The 20,246-nt window shown below is 30.1% G+C and overlaps 2 protein-coding genes across 2 annotated transcripts in view; both read left to right on the top strand.

Annotated features, from left to right (window-relative positions):
- LOC116771074 (uncharacterized) overlaps positions 1-5,877 on the top strand; it is a 28,168-nt gene extending 22,291 nt beyond the window's left edge. The window contains exons 30-37 of the mRNA XM_061523255.1: positions 126-263; positions 2,695-2,847; positions 2,940-3,016; positions 3,224-3,394; positions 3,640-3,825; positions 4,863-5,049; positions 5,304-5,439; positions 5,757-5,877. Coding sequence (XP_061379239.1) covers positions 126-263; positions 2,695-2,847; positions 2,940-3,016; positions 3,224-3,394; positions 3,640-3,825; positions 4,863-5,049; positions 5,304-5,439; positions 5,757-5,808 — 1,100 coding nt within the window. The 3' untranslated portion in view covers positions 5,809-5,877. The remainder of the gene's footprint in view (positions 1-125; positions 264-2,694; positions 2,848-2,939; positions 3,017-3,223; positions 3,395-3,639; positions 3,826-4,862; positions 5,050-5,303; positions 5,440-5,756) is intronic.
- A 2,996-nt stretch (positions 5,878-8,873) lies between these two features.
- Positions 8,874-20,246, top strand: part of LOC116771409 (protein bowel) — a 22,826-nt gene continuing 11,453 nt past the window's right edge. The window contains exons 1-2 of the mRNA XM_032663258.2: positions 8,874-9,286; positions 13,632-14,529. Coding sequence (XP_032519149.2) covers positions 13,649-14,529 — 881 coding nt within the window. The 5' untranslated portion in view covers positions 8,874-9,286; positions 13,632-13,648. The remainder of the gene's footprint in view (positions 9,287-13,631; positions 14,530-20,246) is intronic.

Raw genomic sequence — 20,246 nt, 5'->3', positions numbered from 1 at the left:
AATATATAGCTTCTACCAAATTTGTATTAAAAATATCTTTTTGTAATTTGATATGACATTTGAAATCTTGTTTTAATATTTTAATTCGTGACCAAGACCTAATAACAGTGCTTAAAATACAACAGATGCATTACAACAACAAAAAGAAGATCCTACAGATTCGGAGACGGAATTCAACAAACGGTATGTCGCTCTGACGCACCGCCTAGTTCACCGCAGGGCATGTATTGAACTCAATAAACGACAGGCGGACAACAGTTTCGGTAAGCTTTAGCTCAACAACAGTATTTGCATCTTCACAATCATTTGAGCTTTATGTTGAAGTGACAATTCTTTATTCGGACTGGTATACTATTAAGAGATTTTTCTAATCCTATATGAATAAATATATTTTTTTTTGTAATAATTTTTGTTACCCTCTAAGTACCTACTAAGATTATTCGTTAAAAAAACTTCTTACTAAAAATATGCATGCTTTTATATTAAGATATCTACTACAAGGATAATTCTGTGATTGTAAATCATGTGATGGTGATCAATAAACGCGTAAATAAATAAATATTTTTAACGTCACTATTAATTCCATTAGATTTGACTTTCGTGTTTTCAAGGGTAAAATTAAATTAGATAGTGTATGATCTAATTTTATAATCTAATATTAAATATTATTTTAGTGTCTGCTTTTACTTTATGAATTTTCTCATTCAATTGACGCGTTTTTCTTATTGACGCGTGAGTTAACTGATCCACTTCTAAACAGTGACGTCGGCTCTATTTTAGCTAACTGGTTATCAAAATAGCTTCACCTTTTATTTTAGGTCTGTAATTTTTTGTAGCCGAATATTGGCAGCTATTGTAGTGTTATGAAACCTGGCCCTTCTTCTTAGTATATATGTAATTTCTTGTGTTATAACATCATTATAGAAAACACGCAAGCTGTCACCAAGGCTATTTCTATTCCCAGTGATTTTTTTTTATCTGAGTCATATCGATAAATTGGTGAATATAAAAATCGCAGATAAAAAGCAGCTTCTGGCTGCTCTTAAGAGAACTAAATTTAATTTTACATAGCCAGCGTACGTCATTTCTCAGTAGAAGCGAACACGCGACTGCGGCGAGACGATACCGTCAAGCCTGACTCAAGAAGTACTTACATCTTATTGATTTGACGTTTTATATTTCAGTTCATTTTTTTTTTTGTTTGTATTATCCGTTATAAGTGAAAAGTGCGGTCACGAGTTTATTTAATTAGTGTTAATTTTAGTACCTTGCAGTATCGGAATTTGAACTATTACACCTAGCCAAAATGCGACACAGTTGTGAGTCTACTTTATATTTATTTAATCAAGTGTGAATAAAAGTGAAAATTAAATATAATTTATTATTCTAGTTAGCAGTGGCATTAATACTGCAAATGGAAATCTAAAGCAGAAGCTTGAAGAATTATTAAAATTGATGCTGGTGTTATGGTGTCGACAATGCCAAGCCGACAAAATTGTCGCCTCTGAACCATGTGGTAACATATGTAACTTTGCCATTACGCAATGGAATTACTAATGGCGTAAATAAACATTAATCCATTTTATGTACGCTTTGTGTTGCTGTTTATTGTAGGGGTGTATAATACGATCAATAATAAACGGAGACTGATTTATTACAGTTGCTATATAACTAGCAATGCCAAGGATATTTTAATTGAAAGTGTAACTTACATGTATCGTGCAGGATACTTAGTTTTCTTAAAAATAGTAACCATCGTTATCACATACTTTCAAATCAAAGTTATTAGATACCTACTATCAAAAGTTTTTGGTTAATTTTTTAATGAATGAATATAACGATGCCGATAACATCTGGATGTTTGCCAAACGTTTAGCGAAAGTTATGTGAAAAGCAGAACCTTCAAATGGATCGTATATATATGTGTCAGGGTCGTTTGTATTCTTGGCGGTTATTGCCGCTTTTATACCATGATTGTATTATTTCTACAACTCTTTAAATAGATTGAATATTGAGGTCGCGGAAAACACTGATTTAAAAAATGAATGGAATGCTTTTCGACAGATATTCAAAAATGCATATAATTTTTATTTAAATAATACGTTCAGTCGAACGAGACAATGATGAGTTCTGTATTTTAACGGTCTCGTAAAGTAAAAGAATTAAAATACGTGATTGAAAAATGTATTTAAAAAAATGAATTACTTTCGTATGAATAGCCTGTGACAGTTACGTCAGACCGCTTAATGGGATTTTTGTTTCGTTATTATAAAATAGCTCGGAAAATTTATATTTTTTCCAACCTCTTTTAACATAGAAATAATTTTAACATACAAATCACATAACTACTCTGGCAGTAACAATAACATATTTTTTACTTTTGTACCAATTGATTTATAATTATTTCCCATTGTATATTTATAGATATTTATTAACCCCACTTTGTATATTTTTTCCACTAAAAACTTATGTCAAAAAACTAATTATCTCTTCTACAACATCTATAGTTTAGTACATTACTCTCCACGTATATCCCATAAATGTTAACTTATTATTATCATTTGAAATTTATTTTTATACAATATAGTATATGTTCTCTTTTTAAGAGCAAAACTTTTACTAATTTAACATTAACTAATTATTCCTGTAACTTATTCACTTTGTATTCAATTAAATTGTTTGGATTGATTAAAGAAAGTGACAAGACAGTGGTAGTAAGACGGGGCAATGAGGAATTCGGATTCAGGATACACGGGAGCAAGCCAGTCGTGGTGTCAGCAATCGAACCAGACACGCCCGCTGAATCTTCGGGCCTTGAAGTAGGGGACATAATCATATCAGTTAACGGTAAATTTATACATGGTGCAATGAAAGAGAATATTAACCTTTTATCCAGCTTCTTTAATTATCACGATATCTTTGTTCTTATGTACTTCCAGGAATCAACGTTTTGGATAAAACGCACTCCGAAGTGGTGAAGATTGCTCATTCTGGTTCTGAAATACTGGAATTAGATGTAAGTTATATTTACTGGTAATAAAAATAATACCTAATATTCATTACAGCAGCTTAAATTATTACGGCTCTTTAAAGTCTCTTTTTTAATATATTATCTTTGAGAGTGATTATATCTTGGTTAAATGTGATGATTGAATAAGCATACAGTAACAATTTTAAATATTTTAAGTCCTATAACATTTTTTTATCAAATATTATGTCCTAGGTTGCCAGAACTTGTGAGGTTGTCGCAACTCTAGCCCACGAGACGGGTGCAGCAGCTCTTTACTCCGGATATCTCTGGAGAGCAGCCACTTCGCGGAATCATCAACGATGGACCAGACGGTGGTTTGTGCTGAAGAGGGACAACTGCCTTTACTATTACAAGACGGATTCTGTAAGTGTGTTTAAGAATTATATTATACATATATTTATTTAGAGATTAGAAGCATTCACTTAGTTATAAATATTGGTATGAATTTTAGGGAATTACTTTTTTTTTAAATTTGTGTATTGACTATGAACATCAAATTAATCATAAAAAATTGCAGATCTATCTATTAATAAGATAATATTAATCAACATTAATAAGATAATTGGGTTATGGAAGACCTGTATGAAATGATTTAATATTTTCATCAGAGTATTCATCCCGTCGGAGCGCTGATGTTAGTAAACTACCAGCTGACGGAGGAAGACGCTGGTCGTCCACACGGATTCCGCCTTCAGCGAGGTGGTGGTACACGGCTTACACTCGCCGCTGACAGTGCAGAGGCGGCCGCTCGCTGGCAGGCCGTACTGGCTCACGCTATTGATGCCAGTAACCAGGTACCAAACGAAAACAATAGATTTTTAAAATGTATTCTTTCAAAAATCTTCTCAAGTATTCCTTTTTAAATAGGACGAGGGTAAAATTGCTGTACGATTCCCTACTGTAACTTTAGCTCGGTTAAAACATATTAATAGGCTAGCTCACACGGGGCGTTAGGTAGTTATTTTTATGATATAGGATGACTAACTAGTATATTTTTTTCGTTCAAGTACGGATAAACCTTTAAGTACAATAAGATTTAAATAGCATGAAAAGGGTAGGACACTAGGAGCTTCAGAAAAAATAGAAATTAAAAAATTTTGTTTCACCACACGTCAATAAAATAGTCGAGTGAAAACAAGGATGAACTGCAATCCATTGGTTTCAGCAAAGCTTCAACTTTTTCAAAACAATGTAAGATTCACGTGTTATGATTATTACAGTAACCTTTTGTTTATTAAGCCGGCTGACTATTTTTCCTTATTTTTAGCTACTAAAGTATAGTATAAGTATATTATAGGGTGGGTATAGATTTTTAATAAAATATCAATGTTGATAACTAGGTACATGGTTCGACGTGTATTAATTCATAATAATTTTAATATTACTAGTAACTCTTTACTGCATAGGAAGTACATAGATAGTTAAAAAGTATTATAATATTTTTTATTCTGTTTTTTATTTTTTTTTCGTTTTGAATTACCTATATTCTTATCAATAAATCATTAGATATCTTCACAATTAAGAAGTTAACGTATCTTAGTTAAAATCTCATCGACGACTTTTATAAGTTAGTTTAATAGAGTAACACAAGATGGCGCTTTCATGAGTAGGGAATTTTATTGAAACGCCATCTGTTTTACCGTGAAAAAATTATTTATATGGCCATAGCTGCTTTAAAATATCAGATAGAGCAGTTCTATTTCTATGCACAAGATGGTACCCAATAAAAAGCATATACATTTTGAATTAAGAAATTCCAAGATTGTTATATATACTTGATAAAAGCTCACAGTTTTATAAATATGTATTTACCTTTTTTTATTTATTTCAGAGAGATGGCTGGTTAGAGGTGACTATGAGAAATATGAAGCTTCCACCATCATCCATTCCACGACCAGACTGTTTTGGATATTTGATGAAACTGGGCTCTAAATGGAAGTCTTGGGCCAAAAGATATTGTGTACTTAAAGACGCCTGTCTTTACTTTTACAATGAAGGCAATAGTAAAAGCGCTTTTGGTGAGTACAAACTCTGAATAAAATATATTTAATATGAGTATATTTTAAAAGGTTCAAATAATAAATAGCTTACCGTCCTGGTATGTTTTATTGCTTTTCAAGGTCCGTGTCTTCAATTTAGAATCTCTAATCTCAGCTGGTTCCTGCTTGTATTATAAACATATCTTCTTTAATAACAGAATAAGATCTTACACAATGTACAAGTTTTTATTTTTGCTATTTAGTGAACATGAATTATTTGTTTACTTCCCCAGGAATGGCCTGCTTACATGGATACAGAATACAGACAAGCTCTACTGGTGGCAAGAAGTACGCCTTCGAAGTTACTCCCACTGAGCCTAAGCAAAGACACTTTTACTTCCACACCGAATCTGAAATGGATAGGAAGCGGTAAGATTACTGGACATTTTATCATTCATAGCATAAAATAGATAAATAATCAACTATGTGCTATAAAATATTTTAGAGAGAAGATAATTTCATTTATCTCTAGTAGGGTAAAGACGACTCTTTATCAGCTATCTTAAAAAAACTTAAATATCATTTAATAAAATGACATAATTTAAATCATTTAATACTTTATGATTATTGGAAGTCTTTAGAAAAAAATGCATACTTGAGCTGCTTCTATGACTTGTTGTAACCACAAAAATTATACCTAGTAAAACCAGTACAGTTATAATATTTCCTTTTTATATACACAATAGATGGATGGCAGCTCTGGAGTATTCGATAGACCGATGGATGAAGGCGGGTTGACGACGACAGTCTTCTTCAGATTCGTTCGAAATCATGTAAAACAAAATATAGCTTATTTATTTATTATTATTTATTTTTCTTTTATTTATGCTCTATTACATCCACTTTTTACTATCTTCATTGTAGATGTATTTGCTCCATGATTGTAACACGAAATACGATATTTTAGAGACGCGTTGACAGTAATGAATGTTATTTTACCAAAGATACAACATATCCGTTACAACTATATTATAAGACTTTTTAATATACCCAACTATCTGTGCCGTTCCGAGCATTTATTAATTTTATGGGAAGAATATGTGTAAAATATTAACTAAATATAAAAATCACTTAATCATTAGATAAACATATTTATTTCTTTGTTTTATATATGTGAACCCAGACAAAATGTCTTCATTGTAATAATTAAAAAAAAAAATAACGATAATAGAAAAGATTTAGTCGTCCTCCAACTTCTAACGATCTAAATCTAAATACCAGAAAATATTTATGAAACCACTAGAAGGTATAATAACATCGAAATTTTAATGATTTATTGTTAAAGAGTAGCTTTAATTCAAATAATTCTAAAATAGATAATTTATATAAAATAATATATTATCAGTGTTTTGAACATTTTAAGGTCAAGCTATTATAGGCTACTTGTAAAACTTGACTGAACAAACTAAGACTAAATAAAATGACATTGAAGTCAAGAGTCGAACGAAATGATAAAATTATAAGAAAATTTTTGAGATGATATTATAAAATATATACTAAAAATATCCGGATATTAAATGTTTATTATCATTACTATAATAAGATAAAAGACGTAGATATTTTGTAGGTGATAGAGGAAAAAATGTAGAAGACGTTCCATAACATGAATGTATTGAAATGAGTTCAATATATTAATAAAAATGAACGTAGATTTAGGAACATGTGTAATTTAAAATAGATAGAGTTTAAATCATACGAGCGATGAAATTGAATGTATACATTTTAGTTAATGTAAAATCAAATGTTAAATGTTAATGTTCTCGTGTAAAATAAGTAGTATGTGTTACGAAATTAGTAAATTTAACAAAAACAATATCGTTATAAAATATTTGTTGTGTGCGTAACAAAAAAAAAAAACTGTTAAAATACGTCCTCAATAGAATAATGTGAATCCTAGAGTTGTATCCCAAGGAATAACAAAACCGTACCTAATAGGATTTTAACATTTAATCCATCCTTTCCTTAAAAAAGAGGAGGTAGTGACTGGATCGGATTATTATGGAAAAATAAAATTACGGTTACACAGAAAATGTTATTTAAAAAAATTTAAATTAACATTTTAAGATTATTACATAAATTTTCGTTGTTTAATTTCTAAATTTGATTTCGTAAATAACAAACAGAGTAATAAATAAGGATTTAGTTTAATATCGCTGGTTATTTAATAAAAAAATTTCGAGAGCCATCAATATTAAAAACAACATCCATCAAAGCGTGAATATGATTATTAAGTAAGACACATTTGTAATAATCGCAGACATTTTGATAAATAAATGCCTTTTCGTGGAATATTTAAAACAACATCTCGTCTGCCCGTGATCACGGTTGCTGAAAAGTGACCGAAACTTCGGGATTATGTAGTTTTAAAATAATAAAATCCGGGTAGTATTACCGAAAATATATTAGTTTCATTTAAATGTGTAAAATGTTGATAATTGAAGAATTGACAAATGATTGAATCCGCTATCATAAAACCAATCCATAGTCCTCGGTGTGCTCTCTACCATTTCATACAATTTGATTTTTTTTTTCGTAAAGTGTACATAAAAAATCAAGTCAGTCACAACGTTTTCAATCTTTGTTGATAACATTGACTTCGAAGATTAAAGAGAATAAAAAAAATATATATGTCATTGATTCGGTTAAGAGTGCAAAATCCTGCTAAACGAACGTGCCACGTACTACTTACAGCAGTATTAAAAGAAAGTTAATATATAACATATATAAGTATTACGTCCCAAAAAGTGTTACAGAACATTAAAATTATTGTTACAAAAATAAACTATTTATTTATTTCAAATTCGTATTTAAATTGTATATTTAATATTACTTTAAGTAAGTATCTATAATATTTATAGAAAGATTCATTTAAAATATTTAGCGTAGAGCCGTGAAGGCGGAATATAATTGTTTGGAGTGATTTCTCCATTAGATTGTGGTCCATAATAGTGACTTAAAATTGTGCATTAAAATTGATATATTAAGAAAATATGTATTCAATAAAAATATGTACATAAATTGTGTAAAAGCTCAAATATATCTATAAATAAAAAAAAGACTAATAAAGATTTTGTTAAATGCTTATAGTATATTTAAATTAGTAAATGTATTAATGATATTATATGTGTTTAGATCATGAATATAATAAATTCACAATGTATATGGAAGAGGTGAAAAAGTTTCACTGCATTATCATAATGTAAAAATAAAAACAGTTGAGAACAGAAATATTATTGTAATGTGTTCATGATATGTCCCTTTATTTTGAAAGTGATCTTACTCATCTTTATAACCGTTAACAGAAAATATATGAAGAATTGCGTTGAAATATAAGGTTATTGCTATATATTATATAGTTTATATAAATATAGATTTAGATTCCATACATTTATTTGGTGATTATTTTTTTTTTTTTTTTTGAAATATATGTGACTTTGATGGCTAATGAAATATGTTGTAATAAAGTATTGAAATGCACGGACTTTTTATTTGAATAAATTTGATATGAAAAGTATCAATGAGAATTCTTTTCGAATTTCTGATGAATAAACTTACCATTGTGTGTGAATAAATTCTTATATTAATTAGCAAGAACCCACGAAATTCACGATTGTCGAACCAAACATTTGAGGGCGGCGTTAATTTACACAACTTATAAGCTACTAACATGAAAAATAAACAAGCCAAAGATATCCTTCCCTTTTTTATTACTTCCAAAGTAAAAACGGTATGAAAGGCTTTAGCGAGCGGCGAGGGGGTCGAGGGGTAGGGGGGGTGCTACAGGAGCGCTACTGCCTCTGACAGTAGTACGCGTTCGTCTCCCACCAGTCGCGCGACGTCTGCGCACACGCAGCCTTCGCGCTCAAAGTAACTAATCTGAAGCAAGTGTGAATCTTTGTAAACTTTATCAGTGGATTACAGTGTTAAAAAAAACTTATAATATGTGTGTTCAATCTAGTGAATCGATGTAAAGCGTGACGGCAATAACTTTCATAATAACTGTTTATGGTTTACAGTGTCTATTGTTGTGTGCGCGTCCACTAATCTCCTATTCACCTGTTAACGCCAAATGTGGTTAGACTGTGAAATGTGACAAAAAATTGCAATGATCTACCATTGTTCCGTAAGGACCCTGAATTTGTAAACTTTGTGGGCGACTACCTGACTACTGGAGGGTTGGTCGCATCGTTGGATCGATCGGACGATTCGTCGCCTTGTGAGTTCGATTTTTTATACAAAATGTAATTTAATACGACGGATGTTGAATAAATTGGGTAGTCGGGGTGCGTTTTACGCTACCTGTTTTATTTATCATGGTCATGTGTACGGATGTGAGCTATTAAAATGTTTATTATGGTTTTTTTCTAGCGAGAACCACACAAAGATTTCATTAGAATTATGTACTATTAACTTTAATGTTCAGTAGCTTATTAAGAATAATTATTTATATTTGATGAACTAATTATATTTTATAAACGTCTCCATTAAACTATTTATTTATGCAAATAAACACTTAATGACAGAAATTAAGAATAACATGGCATATATTTTTAACTAAGCATACAATTTTATTGTAAACTGGTTTACATCAAAGATAAATTTGAAGCAAACTAAAACAATTCCACTGAATTAGAAAATTTAGAAGTAAAAAGCGTCAAAAACTTGTACATTTAATTATATAATTAAATTTCATACAAAAAAGAACATTGTTAAATACGATTCCATTATGTATTTGATGTTTTCATTGTTATCACGTTTTATTATATAATTAGAGGTAAATAGAAATTATATGACATTCAATACCAATCTCTTCGCAAATATTTATTCGAATATATTATTGCGTTGTTGTATTTACTGGATTCTAGTATTACATTAGCAGAGTTAAAATAGGCTTACAAAGTCGAACCAAAGTGTTGTTAGGGTTTAAAGTCAAAGCAGAATTATGCCTGGATTTATTAATACCGAACATAAAATATACAATGACTTACTGTACTTCAAATCAATCTATTTCCAAGTAAACTGTTTTTTTATTTATATTAATAAAAGAGCACATATAGATAACAAAGTATTGAAGTTGATAAAGGTTAACCAAAGTGTCTCTTTTATAATTTCTGCCATTTTACAATAAAAATAATACATTTAACTTAGGAAATACACGGTAGAGTATTAATTTCTAACAAATAGTAGTTAATCTGTGGCATCTACTGATAAACCAATCTTATCATACATCCATAATGCTTATCATTACAACAGAATCCTTGCGGCAACGAAAAAGAGTTCCCCCTTTGTAACAATAAACATAATTGTTGCCAATATATTAATTTAAAGTTTTACATCACAGATTGTTTGATTTGATAACCGTGATATCACTAGCCCTACATTCGTTGTTAAATTTCCATGAAATTTTTGAAATCCTTTTGATGTTTACCGACGCTATATACTATTGAAATTTGTAGTCATTATTTTAAATCACGTGTTTCAAAATAATTTATTTGTTTCAATGAAGATGTTTCAATACGTTTTTTATTTGCAGTCTAATTCTTATTGTTTTCACCTGTAATTTATTTATTTACATAAAAAAAAATCTTTAAATCAAAAGAATTGAATCGTGTAGACTTCCAGGATAATATGTAAGGTAATCGGCTGGCATGCAGATTTAGCATGCTTGCCGGGAGCTCCACATAGCTCCCGTCATCAGGGCTGGCTGAGGGATGTAGGCAGCAATGCACTTTTTCCAAAGTTAAAAAAAAATGTAAGGAACTTTTAAGTTTATTGAAAAAAAGAATAGGACAAAAATTAATAACACTGCCCCACAATGTGTTATCCACCTATTAAACATTTTATTGACTTCATATAGATATTTTATTTTCAAAATTAACTCCAAGTCGAAGTTTAATACAGTCTACATTTCTATTTCTAGTACCAAATCTTAATATAGAATAAACTAAATCTTACCACAGAGCATTAATATAATATAAACATGAGCTGGTCAGTAACCTCGCTCTACCTAAGGGATTAACGAACTAAAACCTAAGCCATGTACCATTGATTTAATGCCTTAAGATCGGGCAGGCTGCCTCGCTGATAGAAATTATCATGAAAAGCAAACAAAACAGCTTAAACCTTAATTAATTCGAATAAAATATACATGTGCTTTGTTAAATACATTGTGTTATATAAATATGTAAGTATACAGACTGAAGTTCAATAATACATATAATTTTAGGATTTCTCTGCTACGTTTACGTTTCTTTTCATTTATTTCTCTCTTTCGTTTTTCTCTTCTTTATTACTTGTTGTTCAGTCGCACATGTGATAATTTATATTTATTAAAATCAATCGGTCTAAATTGTCTAGACTATTGATAATTTAATCGTTTAGCCAACTCAGAACTAATTATCTTAACAATAGTTTACTTTAATTTTTATTGCTAGGCTAGAAGTGTCAGACACCTATAATGGGAGTGCTTATATTTTTTTACAAAGAATATCCGCTTATAAGTTGAGAGGTCTAACTATTTCAGGATTAAACTTATTAACTTTACAATAGCCTATAGCGCAACAATAATTATTTTCTTACACCTGCCCACAAATGGTGGATTAAAAAAAAAGGTTAATTGCATTGGATAATTGTAATATCCAACATACAATTTACAATTTTCTATTTAATTTTGACGTCGTAATAATTTTCTCTGCTGTTGGTTTCAGGTAGCTTAATAGTTTAAACGAAATATGTAAATTATTAAAATAACAAGCATTACGTATTAAAGTCAGTTACTACAGTACGTTAATACATATTCATATCTTTGAATTCTCAAAACTAAACAGATGATAAAAGTAGTTTTACAGCTTCGGAGCAAGTAAGATGGTAGAAACTCGATCAGGCATAACCTTAGTGTGAGTGAAACAGAACACTAAACTGTCGAGGAGTGAGAGGGACAAAAATCAGAAGGCTCTTACGGTAGAGCGGGCAACAGTGAAATGCGGGCCCGGCGCTTGCCTTCTTTTTCGATCCCGCTTGAATAAATTGATTCTAAGATTCATTTTTTTTCCACGTTCGTGGGGCCATAAACTTTTTTGTGTCAATGTAATGGAACTCGAGACGGTGAACAATCGCATATTTTCTACTTTATCAACTTTAATTCTTACATTTGATTGATATGCATCTGTTAATTTTAAAACAGTTATCCTTTAAGGCAGGAAATCCTATGAAAACTTTACAAGATGTTTTCGTCAAGCCATTAAATTATGTATAGACATTTTATTGTGCTGCGAGTTATACAGTTGGTTACCATCAGAATAATCGTTAATCTAAAAATAGAACAATCTCGATGATATTTTTCTTTTATAGCATATATATCTTCATCCAACTACTGTGCTAACATTTATAGACAATTCTTAGCTACTCACAATAGAATATTACAACTATTTTCCTTCCTTCTGTTCACCTTTTTTGTGCACTATTTTTAATAAAAAATGTTTTAGTTTTTTTGAAAAGTAGTATTCCATATTCAAAATGTAATAATTAATAAATCTAAACGGAAATTTCACTATGACATTAAAATTAAAAGTAATAAAAGCCATTAAAATGTGACAGGACAATTTATTACTTAACTAATTATTATTTATCGGAGAATCAAATTCCTTATAAATAACTGGTATTCTGAGTAATCTAAAGCAACTTATCAAGTATAGACATTTATATCGGCTTAGTATCAAAATCCGGTTGTCATTAACATTTTGTGATATCACCAGAAGCTAAGAAACTATGCTATTGAGAATAAACTGCTGAATGATGCATGAGATAATTTAAATAATGACAAATAAAACAAAACAAACATTTATACATATATATATGGAATTGTCATTGACGTATAATGCAATTCACATTGAACGTTTTTTTCAAAGGTTAATATGGTACAAAGCAATTAAGAAAATATCGTTAAAAAATATACAGAGCAATTAATTTCAAAGAAATATGTGTGTATTCAATAGATGTGAAACTCACATCTGTCGAGTATCATGTCTTTAAAATACTTTTGTGATACATTATCACAATGACTTTATAAATAACATCACAACAAAGTACTAAAATCATAAACAAATTGTGAAATGTAATCGTGTATGTTTCCAGTGGGAAGTAATCTGTTTCACATGCTAATTAGTTGAAGAACTATATAGAGCTACTTAATTAAACATGATTCTCGCTCCATAAATCTAAATATTCAATACCTGCCCGCTATGTCCAAGAGAATTGTGCTTTTTTACTTATCCTTAAGTGAACGCAATACAGACAATTGTCGGACTTAGCTTTCATTTGTCAATTTAAAACCGTCTCAATATTACGAGTACAACATATGGTTTACATTGTTTTATATCAATAATGAATGACAGGTTAATTTTATTATTTACTCCATAAAATGACCGACATTGTTATTATTAATTTATGTGCTAAGGACCTTCACTATATTCTTTATTAGATTTTCTTATATATATAAACAATTCGATTGTTTCACTAATAATTTTGCCATTTCATTTTTTAAATTATTTTTCGTTTTGCAGATGAATCTACTAACGTAATGTCTGAGAACGGAACGGTAGTTTCAAGGGCTTCCACTCCTCGCCCAGCAACAAATAGTCCAGTGACCGCTCCTTTGCGCTCGAGACATGACCAATTTCTTGCAAGTGCAGCTGAACGAGCCCAGAGACCATCATCAAGTGGTCGAAATGCAAATGGAAACTTTGATTCCCCTCCTATTCCTCCTTATCATCGCCAAATAACTACAGGCACCCTTCTTGCTCCTTCTCATCGCGAATCTTCTGCATTTGTACCTGTTGTGCCAACAAGAGCCATGCACCCTGTTATGTATCCAAACGAAATGCATCCTTCGCTTCTACCATCTGAAATGATAGAAAGGGAAAGAATGTTAGAAAGAGACAGAAGTGAACCAGCCAAGGGGTCACCTGATAGAACTTCAGGCAATTTTGCTAAAAGAAATTCTTTTGACCTTATGGCCATGATGGTAGAAAAGCGCAAAGAAGTGGCCTTGCGTGAGGCTGCAGCAGCTATGCTTATTCCACACCACAGAGCTTCGTCAATAGATGGTATGATATCGGACGGATCATCACAACCTCCAATTTATGGTCCTCCTGGAGCATTTCTCGGGGCTCCAGGACCTTCTCCAACTGCTGCTAACAGTTTCACTTTTCCTGGTGCCGGATTATTCCCTTCCGGGGCTGGTCCCCATCAAATGCACCCTCATCTTGATAGACGATTGCTTAGAGCCCCTGGGAGGGCTTCAAGACCGAAAAAACAATTTATCTGTAAATTCTGCAATCGCCAATTTACAAAATCCTATAACCTTCTTATCCACGAAAGGACGCACACGGATGAACGACCATATTCATGTGATATCTGCGGAAAAGCTTTCAGAAGACAAGATCACTTGAGGGACCACAGGTAAATATATTTTATTTTTTCTGGGCTTTTTTTTATTGACATATATGATTTCATCAGTAATTCTTCTCCTTGAAAAGTAATCATATTTTTAACTTAACTATTACTATTAGCCTCATTGGCTTTCACAGATAAATATTATAAAATCGAAACGTAAAATAAACTTCATACAGTCTTTTTAACCCCTAAGCAAAAAAAGAATTGTAATAAGTTTGATGTTGATGTGTGATGTATAGTAAAATTTTGTTACTATATTATAAATTGCATTAATACCATAATAAAAAAAATATGCTTACATGCTGCGTAATTGTAGGTTCGTTTATATAACTACATATATGAACGTTATAATTTTCTACAACGACGGCCATAGTAAAGGCTCACTTTATATGCACGTAACAAGCAGCCGGTGTAAGTCAAGTTGCAGATGTTAAGCCGAGCGTGCCCGCATCCGCTTTACTACTCGGAATTGAAATATTTATAAGTTTCTTAATCGTTGTAAAAGTTTCTTTGAAATGTATCTTGATTTTAGATTGTCTATATTGATAGTAAAAATAAAAATGATTTTGTACTTGTTAACAATACAGTATGATAATTACATATATTAACAGAGAGACACTTAAAATATAAGTTTTTTTTTTTTATTAATTTGTATTTCATTCGTTCTCACACTGTTATTAAGTTGGCTGGCTATAAAATAGGATTATAGTTTCGACAAAAACTTAATCACAGAGATATAAAAAGTAAGAAATAATTGGACTTTTATAAGAAGCTGTTATTTATGTGATTGTGATACATTGGCAAGAATATTTTGAAGGAAGATAAATCATAACTTCCATCACAATTAAAATAAACTGTTTTAAAGATTAGAATTTTTTTACATATTATATAACTCATATTTTATGACTTTAACTGTTATGAGATATCGCGTATGTTGAAATAAAATATTTAAACCTATAAAAAATGTTTAGAGCTAGTCTCACAACGGACTTCACATTTATAAAATTTTAATCCGATTAACAGATATCGAAATAAATCGAGAAAAAGAAAAATGTTTTAAATATACATTATTGACCGCGCGTTCGAAATCGAGGGCTTTGGGGCGAATGAAAAACTTTATTGTTCGCTATAAAACTGGATTTTTATCAAAAGATATCAAATAACAGAAGTTCTCTTTACTTTTTTAATTTTTCTTCGTTACAAAATGGTAATAATTTCAAAAAATCATTTATTTACTCTTAAAAACTTTAGAACATCGTTTGATAGAAAACAAATTGATTTGATTGTTTGATTTTATAAATTAATTACTATAAATTTTATTTATGAAAAATTAAGTATTGAAGGCTTTTACGTGATCAATGGTTGTTGACAACATTTTCTCATAATATAATGATACAAACACGAAACTTAGATTTAGTATTTTTTGATAAATCTTAATGCTTGTCTGAAGCATTCGTCTCGCTTTGAGTAATGCGTTTTTTCCTCTTATTCTGTAATTAGTTCAGAATCTGATGACTCATTGGTTTCTATTGGTACCTCGGTGATGGAAATCGGGATTACAATACAGTCAACATATAAAAATAAAAAATCTTTGATAAAATAATACTTAACAAAAATATTTTTATAATTGAACCGAACTCAAATTTTATTTCTGGCTGTAGAATAATAAAGCGTGTAATTGAATAGATTAATATATAATCAAAATAAAAATCTAAATATAATTATATTCGGTTAGTTCGTATTTTCATCAGATATACTCGATTTACCGATTTATATTTTAAGAAACTTAACCGTCATAAAATTCTTTACAATATATAAAATAAAAACATTTTCTTAAGTTTTTTTCGCACGGTACAAAGAGAATTCACTAAATCGTTGAACTATTTAGTTTTTATAAACATCCACCATTCGAATTGAAAGCAATGACAAAAAATGTATTTCATTATAACTACTAAAATGTCGTTATAAATGAATGTATATCAAATAAAACGATATAACTAATAAAAATAAAATGACATCAGACATAATTATTGAAAAAATAATAATTTTGTGTGCGTCATTGTATTCAGACATGTTTTTTTGTCACGTTTCCCTTTATAATCGAGATGCATCGAGGACTGCATAATACCAGGCTATTATCCAACACATTGTAATTAATAAACTCAAAACAAAATACTGTACCGCCTTTGAACCGCCGAATACAGATCTTGACGAGAATATTTTTCCGTCCAAAATATTCATAGTCATTATATCATTATTGATACGAAATTTTTAAACACATCGTGAATACGAAATGAGATAACTAACTGGCCTTACGTAAATAAATAAGTGGAAACAGTATTTTTATCTGACGCCGATCAGCAAAAGACGTATCATCAGAATTTTGTCCAGAATTTTTTATATTGAAACTATATTATAAAACGCTTTAAAAATGCAATGAAGCTCGCGATAAAATAAATTAAAAATGCGATGGCCTTTATGAATCTCTTTCAAGACAAAGACTTAACTAACGCTTTTTTTTAATTAAATATTTTTGATTAAGACGTGAAATCCATTACCAGGCAGTAAAAATAATAAATTTGAAAAAGAAGAGAATAATACTCTTTCAACGTTTTATCTAATATTACCATTGAAACAAGTTCTAGAATCTGGTTTAAAAACAGATATAGATATATGTACGTAGTTCAATTTAATATAGGTATCTAAAGCAGGGATGCAAGAACATTAATTTGCTTGCAACCTGAGTAATTTCCTATGAAAAACAGGTTCTGGATGTATCTTATAAGAAGCGTTCTTTCAAAGCAGGGTTTCTGGAATATTCTATATTATAAAAATATTTATAATAATGTATTACGTATTTAAAGTGATTCTTATCTAATTTAAAACATTTCCTTTTATTATAAACTATAAGAAGATATGATAAATTAATAAGTCTTAATTAAACTAAGAAAAGTCTAAGAGACATCATTAATAGAAATAAATTAACTGAATGATAAGAAATGAAAAATACATCGAAAATATTAAAGATAAGATTCCAAACACTAATCTTAGTTCAAATGTTTATTCTTTCGGATCATAAGCAAATGCAAAAAAAAGCAGTTTATCTTAGCGTGTATGCAATTACGTCTCGTCCAGGACCACATATAATGGAGGCCGGCAAACCTACTCGCTCGTTCCAATCGCTCAAGGGGCTGCAGTAAAAGGGATATCAAATTAATACTGAATCCATAATAAATCAAAGTGGGCAGGTGGACGGTCCCAAGAACATTTCGCCTACGGATATCTTTAGAAATTATCATATTGGTCCAATACGATAATAACGTGGCAACTTATTTCCTTACAAATCCTAAATTGGTGGTTGGAATTCATGATATTCGAATAATCTTCAAAATTTTCGAAATCAAATAATTTGAAGATTTTCACGCAAGCTCATTTCGATCTTTTGAATTATTCATTATTGTGAAACAAAATACATAGTTTTGTTTTTATGAATGTCAGATTTAATTTTATTTATAGTCGATAATTATATATTTTATATTTTAATTGCAATAGCTTAAACATTCGTTACTATATCTTTTAATTAAACTAATCGTTTAAGCGTACTTTTCGATGTTTACAGTATTGATTAGCGTATACGTTTTAAAAGATATACAGCAGATAACATGCGTCTGAGATAATCGTGACCAAGGCTGTAAAATAATTAGCCATCGTTGTGTTAGCATTCGTTGATTTCACAGTGCTGTTGCCGTTTGAAAGTTCTTTTCGAACGTTCGTTGTTACACAATCTCAGCGCCTTTGGTAAATTTTAAACGATTTCAGAAGCTTAACTTTTAAAAATATATTGCTTTCAATGTGTTTAAAGCAGTATGTTTTATTTATATGAAGTTATATGTTGCTAGCAATAAGTCTTTAGGCAAACTAGTTCCTAAACGCTGTTATCGCCGCTATCTAATTATCCTAGAATAGTATGCTATAAGACCAGGTAGACGAATTATTTAAATTATACGCCAGACGTTTGCGTGTCATTGCAGATTTTTTTTTGTCCTGACCATAGCAAAGATTTATCGCGTGATATTGATACACAGTCATGAAATAATATCGGAACTTAATAGTACATTTGTTGCTATGTTCATTACATGTTTAATTTGTTCGACTTAATAATCTTAAATAATCTCATTATATATATTATTAAAACCGACAATAAAACGAATTAAATTTATAATTCGTAATTTTAAGCGGAAAGTAATCGAGACAATGCATCATATGCATTAAATGTTAAGAAAACATTAATTTTCAATTAAAATACTTTGATACGATCGCTACAATTAATCATACATCGGTAATCTTTAAAACAGAAGGTGTTCATGAACCTGTCTTGTTACTTTTATCTTTAAATGGAAAGACATTCGCTAATCTTACATTTCGTTCTAATTGATCATTTTGTGCCACTTAATGTTCATTGTATAGACTTATCATAGCTGCATATAATATTTATTTATTCATAAATAAATTTAATATTTAATTATTAATGTTTAATTCATATTTTTATATGTTTATTGTTAAATATTATTTAAACTACCTATACAATCTTAACAGTTATTGTTTCCACTGCTATACCCACCATATGTGCACTTTCAAATAATTGAAAATTCAACTGTATTTAACTGCCTTAATCTCTATTCACATCGCTGTCATTCAATTGTACGCCTTAGGCTGTTATCTTAAAGTTTATATTGGAAATTGGAGATTTTATCCTTTATACCAGCGTGGGATGACAAGACGTATTCTTATCGGCGATTTAGCATTTCTCTGCTACTTAATCCAGTTTTTAAAGCCATTAAGCTTGTAGTAGCGGTGCGTAGGTACTTGTATTTTAAAACTTCGTGGTCTGTGGTCAAAAGTATCGCATGACTAGTGTGTGGTTTTATGTCCCTCACAATACTGACAGTTTTTCTTTGTTTATGAATGTATTTGAACTGTAATAACATTCTTAATGCCGAAGGTCAGGTAGGTTCCCCTACTAATTAATTTTTTTTTTATTAAGTTAACTTCTATTGTATAATCTTAGAGGGCGAGTCCCTTACTTAATTCATGAAAAAACAAAAGATTCCTTCAAAACTACAAGTGATGAAACTGGAGAAAATTGTAATATTTAGTAAAATTTTTTCGTCACAATCAAAGCTTAGGTAAGATTTTCTAAGTCGTCTTCTTGAGTTTCAAATGCTTACTCAAGATTCGTTCGTTCTGAGTAGTTTGGTGGAGGCAAAACAAACAGTGACCGGTCGGTTGTACAAACATACACACAGCGACCTCTAAAATACTTAAGAATATTTATATTTATACAACATCTATTTGTATATGAATTATGTTATTTTATTAGCTATGTGTTATGTTATTATTAATATTTTAAGTAAGAGTTAAAAAAAATCATAAATGTTTTAAAAATAGACGTACCAAAATACCATTTGTAGTCACATAAAAAATAGTACTCAACTTAACTGTCACACAGTGACATTACAAAAGTTTTTGGTGGCATTGTTAAAGTAGAAAGATGTCCCTGGTGACTTTCTGTTGATCATTAATCATACGACGCCAAGATAAACCCTCGCAGCCATGTCCAGAACAGGTAGAACTCATATTTTTTTTGTGATTAAAATTTTCTTAGAAACATTATGAATATAGGAAACATTTGATTTAAACAATTCACACGGAAAACCCTTATA

This window comes from Danaus plexippus, chromosome 17 (assembly GCF_018135715.1).
Source record: "Danaus plexippus chromosome 17, MEX_DaPlex, whole genome shotgun sequence".
Lineage (NCBI taxonomy): Eukaryota > Metazoa > Arthropoda > Insecta > Lepidoptera > Nymphalidae > Danaus > Danaus plexippus.
Note: the sequence above shows the minus strand (reverse complement) of the source record. Positions and strands in the feature narration are given on the sequence as shown.